Source organism: Amyelois transitella, chromosome 23 (assembly GCF_032362555.1).
Source record: "Amyelois transitella isolate CPQ chromosome 23, ilAmyTran1.1, whole genome shotgun sequence".
NCBI lineage: Eukaryota > Metazoa > Arthropoda > Insecta > Lepidoptera > Pyralidae > Amyelois > Amyelois transitella.
Window position 1 is genome coordinate 668892 of NC_083526.1, and position 12708 is coordinate 681599.

The following is a 12708-nucleotide window of genomic DNA, read 5'->3' on the forward strand; positions in this document are numbered from 1 at the left end:
CATACTCCGAAACGATTTGACCGATTCTCATGAAAGTTTGTAAGCATATTGAGTAGGTCTGAGAATCGGCCAACATCTATTTTTCATGCCCCTTAGTGATAAGGGTTGTACACACAACATTTTTTTAAACTAGAAATTTCTTAAAAAATATTTAATGGCAAAACAACGTTTGCCCGGACAGCTAGTATACCTATATTTTTTCCAAATCTCGCTTCTACATTGAATAAGTATTGCTTTACTGTTCCGCAAAGATCGCTAAGGATGAATCATAAAAGAAAACAACAAATTATTTGGTACAGTATTATTGTATAATTGTCATTACAAAAATGTCAATGTTAGCAAAAATAATCACAGTCGTACACATCTAAATCTAAAAGACTTAGCTCTTGTGTCGTTGACCGAGCGACGCCGCGGCACACACTTAGTCTAAATTCTAACCAATCTATAACTTACTGTACAAGTTTACAACTAAATCTTCCACGGGTATATTTTGACGGTAGATTTGAACTAGCGCCCTGGCGGTGTGTTTTGGAACTAAATTTGACAGCTATCACTATAAAAAAAAATATGGCTGTATGTTAGGCACCGTGGTCTTTGATCGTTACTCGCCCTCGATATAAAAAAGTTTTTTTTTTTAAATAGACTGCAATAAACTGTTAAAGAGTTCCCGCCAGTAACACTAAATCTTTCCCGCCAACACTTATAAATACGTTACAATACAAAAAAATCCAATAACATTCAATTCATATAATTAACAAAGCACAGATACAAAAATAGACTATATTACAATTAAAATTTGTTCAAAGTCAATAAATAAAAATTTAATATACCCGTGAAAGTCATATATTTATTGCGGGGATTAATTCCAAAATTCGTACTTACACCTCTTCACAATTATTTAATTAACATACTAACATTTATGCGTACGAAGATTTGGATAAGTTTTACTTTCTTTATCAAACTAGTAACTATTTTTTGGTTTATTTTTTTATAGCCAGAAAAAATTGCATTTTTAATGTGTTTGTCAATGGGACCAGCCTAGTTTTCAAGGGATTTCAATGCAATTTTTTTTAAAGTTACATGAATTTAATTGGCAAATTAAAGTAAGTGAAAAAAAAAGGTTATTTCTATTGATTTGTAGCCTCTTATTAGTTTTGGTATTATACATATATTGTAGTTACTAGAATGCAAAGAGTCTCCGCTGTTACAATTTTTTTTTTATAAATTACACCTCTTGTGACCATAAAAACTAATAAGTACGTTACAATTACATACCAAAACTAAGTAATCGAATAGATGGAGCCACTGTCAATTGAGCGGTTGTGAGTTGAAATTCTATGGGGTACATAATAAAAAATATTTTACAAAAGTCAAAATTTGCTAATTAAAAAAATATTTCAGAGTAACGTTAAAACTTAGAGGGAATAATAGAATTGTATGTAATTTTTGCTTTAAAGCAAAATATTTTTTTTTTAATTTTTCCATATTTTTTAAATACTTAGTTACTGAAATAAGGTTTGTCGCACATAATAATAATGCATACGGGGCTTAATTTGAGTTCTTTCTACGTTAAGTATTTAAACAAAACCTTGAATGTCCGTCCTTGATATTTTAATTTCCTTTTTGCTCATCGTGTTCAGATTTATTTCCCTCTAAGTATGTTTAAGTAGAAACTTCGATGTATGACTGTTCAAATCATCATTGTATGGCACCACCCTATTCTATGGTAACTCAAATCAGGTCTCTCATATATTCTTCTAACTGAATGTAAAGGTTATTGTAACACTAACTAGTTAATAGCACCTACAAAATCATTATTTAGAAATTCAGCATTAGTAAATTAAAAAGTATTATATAGATACGGATTTTTGTAATTATACAGAGTCAACATTCTCGAAGTTAACATTTAAATTATTCCCAAATCCATTTTCTGGTGGGAAATTAAATTGAACTCTTATTTTTTATTATTATAACAAAACATAATAAATATATTAAAATACATATCCAAATTTGAATGAAAAAATAAAAATAAACGAGAGACATTAAACATTATATAAAATTATGAAAAGTATACAGTAATGATAAAATATAAGTTTACAATAAAAAAATAAATATATAAAAAATTAAAAAAAAAATACAATTAATTTTATATCAATCATCTCAGTACTAGGGCTATATTAGTGTTACCACATCCCTTACAAGAATTTAATATAATGTACCTCTACCCTAAACCTACGGGGTACCCTTCGCGACCACTGTTGCTAACATCCCCTCCTCTAAGTACGTGTGTACTACTTAATATAAATATAGCTATATTTACACTTCGGCTAGCAGTCGTTTGGAGGCTATAGTGATATTTATACTGATTTTTTTTTTATTTTTTTTTACTGAAAACTGTCAATTTGATATGTTTTTTGTAAGTGCAATATAGAAATAAACTTTTGCGTTGAAATTTTCGTGGGAAATCGTTGAATATTGGTTTTTTACAAATTTAAATTGTGAAGAAAAGATTATGACAGTTTTGTCAAAGTATAAAAATATTTTATTTTAATTTTTTTTTTGGCAGTACAAATATTTCTACAGATCCATATAGTTAAAGAACTAATATTAATCTATTTGTTCTTAGCGGTTTGAGCAATGTCATTGAATCCTCGATGTTCAATGTTAAAACTGAAAACGTGACTATTACAAAAAAAAAAATCGATGCCATGAAGACTAATTAAAAAAAAAAAAAACTTCAAAGACCAATGGTAATTTCGTCATCATTCAAACTCATTCCTCGACAAATCTCAATTTCGTTTCAACAGACAAAGATTCAATTTATATTCTGATCAATTCCTTTTGAACTTCAAAATGGTCAATGTGACGACTAAGAATAGAGCGATCCACGCTAGCGTCGATATAAAACCCATGTATACGTCAGGGTCTGTTAGAGGCCATCCCCTCGTGAGGATGGACCTCAGGGAGGTGGTGGCGAGGGTGAGGGGTAGGCAGAGGGACACGTATCTGAGGATCCAGGGCATACCCTCGATGGGCCAGATGACGCCGCTGAGCAGCAGCGTGGGGTAGAAGGAGCCCAGCGCCAGCTGGATAGCGTTCCGCTCGAGCTCGCACGCCGCCGATATCACGAAGCCGAAGCACATGCCGCATAGGCCTGCCCAATTATATTAGTGTTAGCAGATTTTGCAACTTTTTTTTAGAGACTTTTGAGTTGCTTTATAATGTTTATTAATAAAACAGGTTATTAAGTAAAGGTATTAAACATAATACTTTCGATTCACCATCAAAAACGTTTTTACTGAACACTAATTTTGGGGGTCCCCAAGGCAGTGCTTTCGGCCTTCTATAAAAAATTTCGGCGTGCCCCAAGGTAGTACTTTTGGTCCACCTTAACAAATTTTGGCGTCCCCCAAGGCACTATTTTTGACCCACCAGTAAATATAACATTAAAAAAATCTACTTACCTTGCAACAAAGTAAGCATGATGACAAACATGATGTTGCCATTATTCTTGACCCCGAAGACGGATATCATGAAGATCAGCACCAGAGCCGTTTGTCCACACATGACAACGAACTGCGTTACCACATGCGAGAACAAGATCTCCCCGGGAGAGACTCCAGCCACCCAGGATCGGTCCAGGAGACCTTCCATTCGTTCAACGATCAACGCTGATGATGTCAGAGCGACGGCTAAGAAGAACACGATTCTGGAAAAATACGATCGAATTGAAAACCGAATCTCCTTTTTTGAAGTTGGTCAGGTTAGGTTATACAAAAATGCTCATTTTATATATTGAAAAAGAACTGCATATTATGACAGTAATATTTGCGTTCTTTTTCTTAACTTGAACAACTTAAAGTTCAACTCACGTGAGAATAACTCCCGGCGCGACAAAGTCCGTAAAAGAGGGGTTCTTGTTCCCGTATATGGGGTCCTTGAAGTCGATCGGGATGTCGCCCAGCTTCGGGTTGTAGTTGCATGTGTCCAGCAGATCCTGAAACATTAAAAAGGTATAAATATATACGGGACAAATTACACAGATCGAGTTAGCCTCGAAGTAAGTTCGAAACTTGTGTTACGAGATACTGACTCAACGATTCTATATTTTTGAATAATTCATTAAAAATAATTTAATTAATTATAATTAAAATATGTAATTCATTCTATATTTCAGGTATTCATTGTTAATTGAAATAAAACGACTGGGGTGATACGAGTAGTTTATGTTTAAACTTCAGACATAATCATAACTATTAATGGGTAGGCTTATAACATGGGATTCTTATTTCTGGCGATGGGCTAGCAACCTACAGATGCTAGCCATACAGTTGAACGCGGCCCATCAGTGTTTCAAGACTGCAAGCCCTGTCTACCCCGCAAGGGATATAGACGGGATTATTATGTATGTTAAACTGGTAATATTGATAGGTCATAATTTCACAATGCGAAAGTTTGTATGTCAGGATGTCAGTGTGGATGTTTGTTACTCTTTCACGCAAAAACTACTGAACCGATTACGATGAAATTTTGTATGTAGGTAGCTGAAGACCCAAAATAATAATAAAATAACGAAATACAGCATGAGACAAGTAGAAGATGTTGTCTAGTTAAGTCAAGAGACGTGATAATAATGCGACGTATTAAGATAATGCCGAAATACGTAAAATGACGAGCTGTCAACTAAACCAGAATAACATAGGCTACTTTTTATCCCGGAGTTTCCGCGGGATTGAAAGGACTTCCATGCGGACGAAGTCGCGGGCGGCCTCTAGTATATCTAGGTAATAAATAATTCAGATTTACCTTAGCGAAGTCGCGGTATGAGAACTGTATGTCGCGGTTCAACATGAGCCCTATCTGCTGGTTGGACATGTCCAGCCAGACCTCCACTTCGGAAGACGCGATGGTGTCGTCATCAGCGGTGTCGGCTGTGGACAACAAATCATTTTATAACATAATCCTACTACTATTATAAAGGCGAAAGTTTGTATGGATGTATGGATGTTTGTTACTCTTTCACGCAAAAACTACTGACCCGATTACCATGAAATTTGGTATGTAGGTAGCTGAAGACCCAGAATAACACATAGGCTACTTTTTATCCCAGAGTTCCCGCGGGATTGATAGGGTTTCCATGCGGACGAAGTCGCGGGCGGCCTCTAGTCTATAATATAAAAATGAATCGCTAAATGTGTTGGTAAGTGCATAACTCAAGAACGCCTCGACCAATTTGGCCAATTCTTTTTTTTTATATTCGTCGAAGCTCAAGGATGGTTTTTACGGCGAAAAAATACCAAATAATTGCCTGAAAAACCTTATCAGTCCTATTCTTTGTCCCATACAAACGTTTTCTAACTAATACGTACAATCAATTTGAGCTTTATTGCTAATGTATAAAGTTCACTGTTGTCTAAGCAATGTAGGTCTAATAGATAGGAACAAAAAACTGTCATATTACAAATCTTTTTGACAGAACGAAGTCTGTCGGGTCCGCTAGTGTTCCTATTAAGATGGAACAAAGTGGCTGAAATTGGTGACTAAGAATTGACATGTAGCGGGAGCTATGCTCTACCGCCACCAAAGGGAAGATCTTCCGCCAGGTTAGGTGTGATGTCTGGGGAACCGCGCGACAGTTGACGATGTTGAGTCGGAGGTTGAATTTATGCTCCAATCCGTGAAATGTTTGTAATTACGATTTAGACCCTTCACTGCTATTGGCTGAGCTCGTCATTTTCTTCGCTTTGGTTGACAGTTAATGTGTCACATCAGTGATGTCGTCACAGACAATAGCGTACAAAAACAAATGACAAAGTTTAAATCCCACTAATATTATAAATGCGAAAGTTTCCGAGTATGTCAGTATGGATGTTTGTTACTTTTTCATGCAAAAGCTACTGAAATTTGGTACGTAGGTAGCTGAAGGTCCGGAATAATATATAGGCTTCTTTTTATCCCGTAGTTCCCGCGGGATTTATTGTTAATTTATGATAGGTTTTCCACGCGGACGAAGTCGCGGGCACAGCTAGTCTTAAATAAAAGCCGTGTGCCACTTTGCCTTGAGTGGTTTACGAGAGGTGACCCCAGTATCTTCTAGACCCACAGTATTAAAACTAGGTATTTTCTGAGTTTGTGGGACTCACCGATAAGTTTAAATATATGCCACATATTTATGACTAGACTTAAAATCTCTCATGGAAATTATTTTTTATTTTTTTTACCGAATCGTTATGATCAAAATCCGGGAAATTGTCTTGTAATGCTCATACATGATACAAACCAAACCAAAGGCTGCCCACGCTTTTCCATCCAAGATAATTTGACCAATGTTCTGATAATTGTGTTTTTATAAATATCCCCTATTTTGTTAATCATTAAACAACGATTGACTTACCCAAAGCCAATCGTGCTAAAAGCAAGTCCGTATAATTCTCGTTAAAGTACAGCGCCCCCCACGCCTCATACTCTTTCACCGCGCCTATATTATTCCTTCACAATGTGTTCTATATTAAATTCGTACCGTCTATCTTATTAGTCCTATTTGACAATTTTGTTTCAGTTTCAAGCAAGATTTTGTTTCAGCCCACCGGGATGAAACTAGGTATACTCCCCACGCCTCGCCTTCCATTCTACGTTCTAAGAATCGACGTCACGTTTTTTGTACAAATAACATCTTAATTACGTACACAAAGCCAACTGAACTGTCTTTCGTAATTGTTTTTGCCTAATTTAGGGCTGATATCAAAACAACAAAGTATTCCAAATTCTTTGTCTCCATTATATTGAGTCCCATTACAATTTCTTTATTAAAACAGTCATTTATACCAAAATTTAATACAAAATTTGAAAGGACTTACCCAAAGCCAATCGTGCTACAAGTGAGTCCGTATAATTCTCGTTAAAGTACAGCGCCCCCCACGCCTCTCCCTCTTTCACCGCGTTCAGGGCCGACGTCAAATCCGCATAGTATTCCTTCACAGTGTGTTCCCGGAGTTGGTCCAGGTACCTACAGGAGAGGTTCTTCATAGAGCAGGAAGAGTTGAAGGGGCAGTATCCGTCTATCACGTTCACGTCGTCATTAACTACGGCCTGAAAGATGGAAGGAAGAGTTTTTAGAAAGACATACAGTCGCAATGAAGTATTTATAAACATAACAGCGAAGAAAGATGTACAATGCGTGACTTGAAGGATTCGTATGATGCTTTTGATAATGATATACCAGTGGTAACATACTGGACCTTGGAAATATGACTAAGGGGAGGTTTATAAAAACATATATTTTTACTGGAGAGATAATATAGATGTAAATAATCATGAGAAAACAAATAAATTAAAGGCGCAGACAAATAGAGTGCACGCTCCTCTCAGGGAAGTATCTTGGGACCGCTATTTAATTTTATTCTTTATAAATGATTACCAAATTTTCACACCTTTCCGAAAATTGATCATGTTAAATTCTGGTTCTAATTTACTTCTCGTGTGTGTGATACAATTTTCGGACTCCTAAAATTCGGGGACAAAATCCCTTATTAAACTAAGCTCGATAGAAACAAATAAGTTACTACCAATTGAAGTCTTCTCTTCTCTTTCTTTTCTTCCAATATTTCTTTTGATTTGCCAGTCCTTAAATTTGGGAATAAAAACTCTAGCTCGTAACATATAAGCGACTTTATAATTTATCATGCTCGATATTGGTTCCAACTTACCAGTTTCAGCCCGCTCGGGTCGCGTCCTATAGCCAAGCAGAAGAGTATGACCTGCATCACAGGCAGAACGAAGATGAACAGCATCACGCCGATGTTCCTCCACATCCTGAGGAAGTTCTTCTGGATGAGGGCCTTTATTTTCCCGCGAGATGTAAGCTGAAATGTGGGAGAAAAAGATTAAATATCTTTACGTCTTGAACTTACTAATATCACTTAATTTGACTTAGTGTTATTTTATAATTATATATTGCATGCTATAATTAATGACAGATCAGGAGGAAATGTATTTTATTCTACACCTTTTGTAAACCCTTATCATAAGCAAATAAATATTCTATTCCATTTTCTATTCTATTACTCGCTTATAATATAATTATTGTTTGTTGTCGTTTGACAAAAGCCGTGCCCTTTCGGAGTAGAGAATGAAATAGAGTTTTAAATTATCAGAAATGCGCATTGTTTTCCCTAATATTTGGGAAACTAAAAAAGAAATTATGCCACGAAACAACATTCAACAACAAGTGTAACTAATGCATTAAAGAATAACTCACATTGAAACAGCTAGATCCGCAATCGTTGCATTCCGTCGTCATTGCTTCTGTCACCTTCCCGGGAAGCTGGAATTATTTGAATCATATGAAATTGAAAAATAAAAAGTTTATAGGTATATAAATTAAAACCGACTACGAAAAACACTGAAAAGCTAAAAATTAGTGTAAATTAAACTAACAATACGTCGTAACGAGGCAATTAGTTTGTTTTGGTACCTAACCCACCTAATTCTAATTACATCAGTTTCTGGAGCTGTTTACGCCGCACTCATCAAAAAATATATCAAATCGGATTATTAATACAGGATATATGCGGTAACACACATAAAAAATACAGTCAAATTGAGAACCTCCTCCTCCTTTTTAAGTCGGTTTACAAGGAAACTTTAAGTGCCTGCTTTAAATATAATCTCATTGATGCGACGTTACGCGTCATCATTCTCCTGACATGAGCCTCTACGGAGGACCTTAATACTTTTTTAAAAATCTTTTTTTAATGAAGGGACTTTTGTCTTTAAGAAACGTCAGTCCCATTGTAACAGATCTTTAATTACATTACATACAGGTTTGATACTTGTGTGGATTTTAAACTTGGGACAACGACGTCTATATCCGTTGCGGGGTAGACAGGGCCAACAGTCCTGAAGAGACTGACAGGCCACGTTCAGCTGTTTGGCGTTATGATAGACTTGAGATCCAAATAGTGACAGGTTGCTAGCCCATCGCCTAAAAAAGAATCCCGAGTTTGTAAGCCTAACCCTTAGTCGCCTTTAACGACATCCATGGGAAAGAGATGGAGTGGTCCTATTATTTTATTTGTACTGGTGCCAGGAACCACACGGCAATAATAATACCTTAATACTTAATACCCGTCACTATTTGAATCTCAATTCTATCATTAAGCCAAACAGCTGAACGTGGCCTATCAGTCTTTTCAAGACTGTTGGCTCTGTCTACCCCGTAAGGGATAAAGACGTGATCATATGTATGTATGTAATACTTAATACCTGGATTGGGTGAGTTAGATGTTTATAATTACTATATAGCAATACATACGTCGCCATTACTAGCCGCCTGGCCGTTCTCAACAATGAGAACCTCTTTGCTCTGATGGAAGTTAAGGCCGACCACTTGGGCGTCCTCCGCCGCGTACGGCGCCTCCTCGCGTTTCGACATCTTGTTGAGCCCTAGGGCTCCGCCGGACACGTTCAATTCGACAACGGGGTTCGTTTGACCTGAAATTGAAATTGTAAAATTATAATTGCAAATTGCCGTGTGGCTCCCGGCACCAATACGCTAAAAAGAATAGGACCACTCCATCTCTTTCCCAACCTGTCACTAGTAAAAGGCGACTAAGGGATAGGCTTACAAACTTGAGATTCTTTTATAGGCGATGGGCTAGCAACCTGTCACTATTTGAATCTCAATTCTATCGTTAAGCCAAATAGCTGTACGTGGCCATTCTGTCTTTTCAAGACTGTTGGCTCTGTCTACCCCGCAAGGGATATAGACGTGATTATAAAGCTATATGTATGTATGTATGTAATTAGAAATATACAAGGCATCGTATGTAGGAATGTCAGAAGTGGAAGGGTCTAGGGCCTAGACTAAACTAATGACTAGACTAAACTAATGACTAGACTAAACTAATGACTAGACTAGATTAATTTTACTTAATGAAAATCGAGCACTTAGTGGTAAAAGGTCAGATGAGATTAAGCGGACGAGTTTGTATATACCTACTTATAAAAGACGGATGAAAAGATTGTTGAAGGAAGATTTTGCATTTGGCTGGTTGAAAAATCGTAGTCATATGTTTCTATGTATACAAATTATATCTTTCACATAGATGCCGTAAAAGGCGACTAAGGGATGGGCTTATAAACTTGGAATTCCACTTGTAGGCGATGGGCTAGCAATCTGTCACTAATTGAATCTCAATTCCATCTTAAGGCCATACAGCTGAAAGTAACCATTTAGTATTTTCAAGATTATTTATTTATTGGCTCTGTCTACCGCGTAAGGGATATAGATATATGTATATATGTATGTGTATCCACTAATCTACTTAAAACTAAGTCAATTAATTCACTGAGTGAACAAAATGAGCGGTACGAGAACGCCTTCCGTTGCCAAATGCGTGAACAAACATACAGGTTAATACGATTTAAAAAAAATACTAATGTGTAGGGCTGCCAACTTTCCAAACACGACTGTTTTCTAGTATCGAAAACTATTCTATCATTTTTGCTGTCGAATGTTACCTTAGATAATTCATTTAATTAGATGTAGATGGATGGTTAATAAAAATATATTTTTTATTTGTATTGTAATGGAATCATTTGCCCGTTAGTCCCGCAGCTCTCCCTGTTCCCAAAGATGCCCCTAATTAGCGGCAGGAATAAATAAAATACGGAAGATTGCGAAATACGGTCTTTAATTCCACTGACAAACAAGAACCTCCAAAAAACACTATTCAAAAAATGATATAAAAAATAAAGAAATATTTCGAAACAACCTTCTTGGACATCCCCAACATGTATGTTTTGTTTGTAAACTCTTTAATAATGCACATAAAAAGAAATGCAACAAAACAACTTTGTCCGCGTGGAATAGTTATTTTTTTAATTCGAAAAAACAAACTCTTCAGGTTTATAAAATACAGTGTAGATAAAATATTATGTTGAGTTTGTATCTCGTAACACAAGTCTCGAACTTACTTCGAGGCTAACTCAATCTGTGTTATTTGTCCCGTATCCTACCTATATATACCTAATGATTGTTCTTCCTCATCTAATTCGGGTGTCAGCCCTGCGGTTCCGAGGCTGACAGAGTCCGAATTAGTAAACCGTTGACCGCTTGCATAACCCAACCTCGATGTTACGTGGATTACAAAATGGACATAACCAGTTTTGTGCCACGTTCCAAAACGTGGGGCCATAACTTTGATACCACATATTAAATCGATATATTTATCGAATCAATAATATAATCGACTAGCTGTGCCCGCGACTTCGTCCGCGTGGAATACTTATATTGGGCATCATTGAATTGCCTTCAAGGATGAATAGTTTCCCCCGTTTTTTTTTTTCACCTTTTCCATTATATCTTTGCTCCTTATAGTTGCAGCGTGATGTTATATAGCCTTAAGCCTTCCTCGACAAATGGTCTATTTACCACAAAAATAATTTTTCAAATAGAACCAGTAGTTCCTGAGATTAGCGCGTTCAAACAAACAAACTTTATTATAAAAGAAGACAATTTTTGATTGACAGACAAATAATCGCACAACCCAAGCGACAGGGTCTAGTATTTAATACATACATACATACAAATATACATATTATCACGTCTATATCCCTTGCGGGTTAGCAGAGCCACGTTAAGATGTTTGGCATAATGATGGAATTGAGATTCGAATAGTGACAGGCCGCTAGCGTGTCGCCTAAAAGAAGAATCCCAAGTTTATAAGCATATCCCTTAGTCGCCTTTTACGACATCCGCGAGAAAGAAAAGGAGTGGTCCTATTCTTTTTTTTTTGATGCCGGGAACCACACGGCAGACTGTTATGTCAGTAAAATTTAAAATTGCATGCGGCGAGGGTATTACTTGTTTCCGTCTAAAACGCAACTTAAGTCTGGCTAGACATGCTTAGAAGGATACATATAATCACGTCTATATCCATTGCGGGGTAGACAGAGCCAACGGTCTTGAAAAGACTGATAGGTCACGTTCAGCTATTTGGTTTTAAGATAGAATTGAGATTCAAATAGTGACAGGTTGCTAGCCTATCGCCTAAAAGAAGAATCCCAAGTTAATAAGCCTACCCCTTAGTCGCCTTTTACGACATCCATGGGAGAGATGGAGTGGTACTATGGTTTTCTATTGGTGCCGGTAACCACACGGCAACTTAGAAGGATGTTTGCATCAAACGTCTGTGCCCGTTCTTAACCAACAAGTAACAGTGGGTAATAGACGTTGCAAAACCGACCAGCGGTGCGCATGCGCACTGCACACGTCCTTGCTTTGTACCAACGACATTTCGCAAAAACGGCGATGCGCAGGCGCTGCTACTAACTCGATTATTGTCTTATGTTTGTTCGAATTATATATGTTTGTCAATGTTGACAGATTGTTTTTGTATGGCTACGTTAAAGAGAAATTTAATCGATAACTTCTTATTGTGAGATTACTTTTATCGATAACTTCGTATTTATGCCGTGTGGTTCCCGGCACCAATACAAAAAGGAATAACCACTCCATCTCATTCCTATGGATATCGTAAAAGGCGACTAAGGGATAGGCTTACAAACTTGGGATTACTTTTTAGGCGATCTGCTAGCAACCCGTCACTATTTGAATCTCAATTCTATCATTAAGCCAAACAGCTGAGCGTGAGTTATCAGTCTTTTCGAAACTGTTAGCTCTGTCTGCCCCGCAAGAGATATAGA

The 12708-nt window shown here is 36.7% G+C and overlaps 1 protein-coding gene across 3 annotated transcripts in view; it reads right to left on the minus strand.

The window, feature by feature from the left end:
- Window positions 1-2143: 2143 nt before the first annotated feature.
- The window catches only part of LOC106140196 (ABC transporter G family member 23), an 86573-nt gene continuing 76008 nt past the window's right edge, over window positions 2144-12708 (minus strand). For all 3 annotated transcript variants that reach the window (XM_013341762.2, XM_013341768.2, XM_013341776.2), the window contains 8 exons: window positions 9314-9492; window positions 8258-8323; window positions 7707-7862; window positions 6858-7089; window positions 4807-4931; window positions 3873-3997; window positions 3465-3709; window positions 2144-3154 (listed from right to left, as the gene is read on the minus strand). In XM_013341762.2, the coding sequence (XP_013197216.1) occupies window positions 2832-3154; window positions 3465-3709; window positions 3873-3997; window positions 4807-4931; window positions 6858-7089; window positions 7707-7862; window positions 8258-8323; window positions 9314-9492 (1451 nt within the window). In that variant the 3' untranslated portion in view covers window positions 2144-2831. The remainder of the gene's footprint in view (window positions 3155-3464; window positions 3710-3872; window positions 3998-4806; window positions 4932-6857; window positions 7090-7706; window positions 7863-8257; window positions 8324-9313; window positions 9493-12708) is intronic.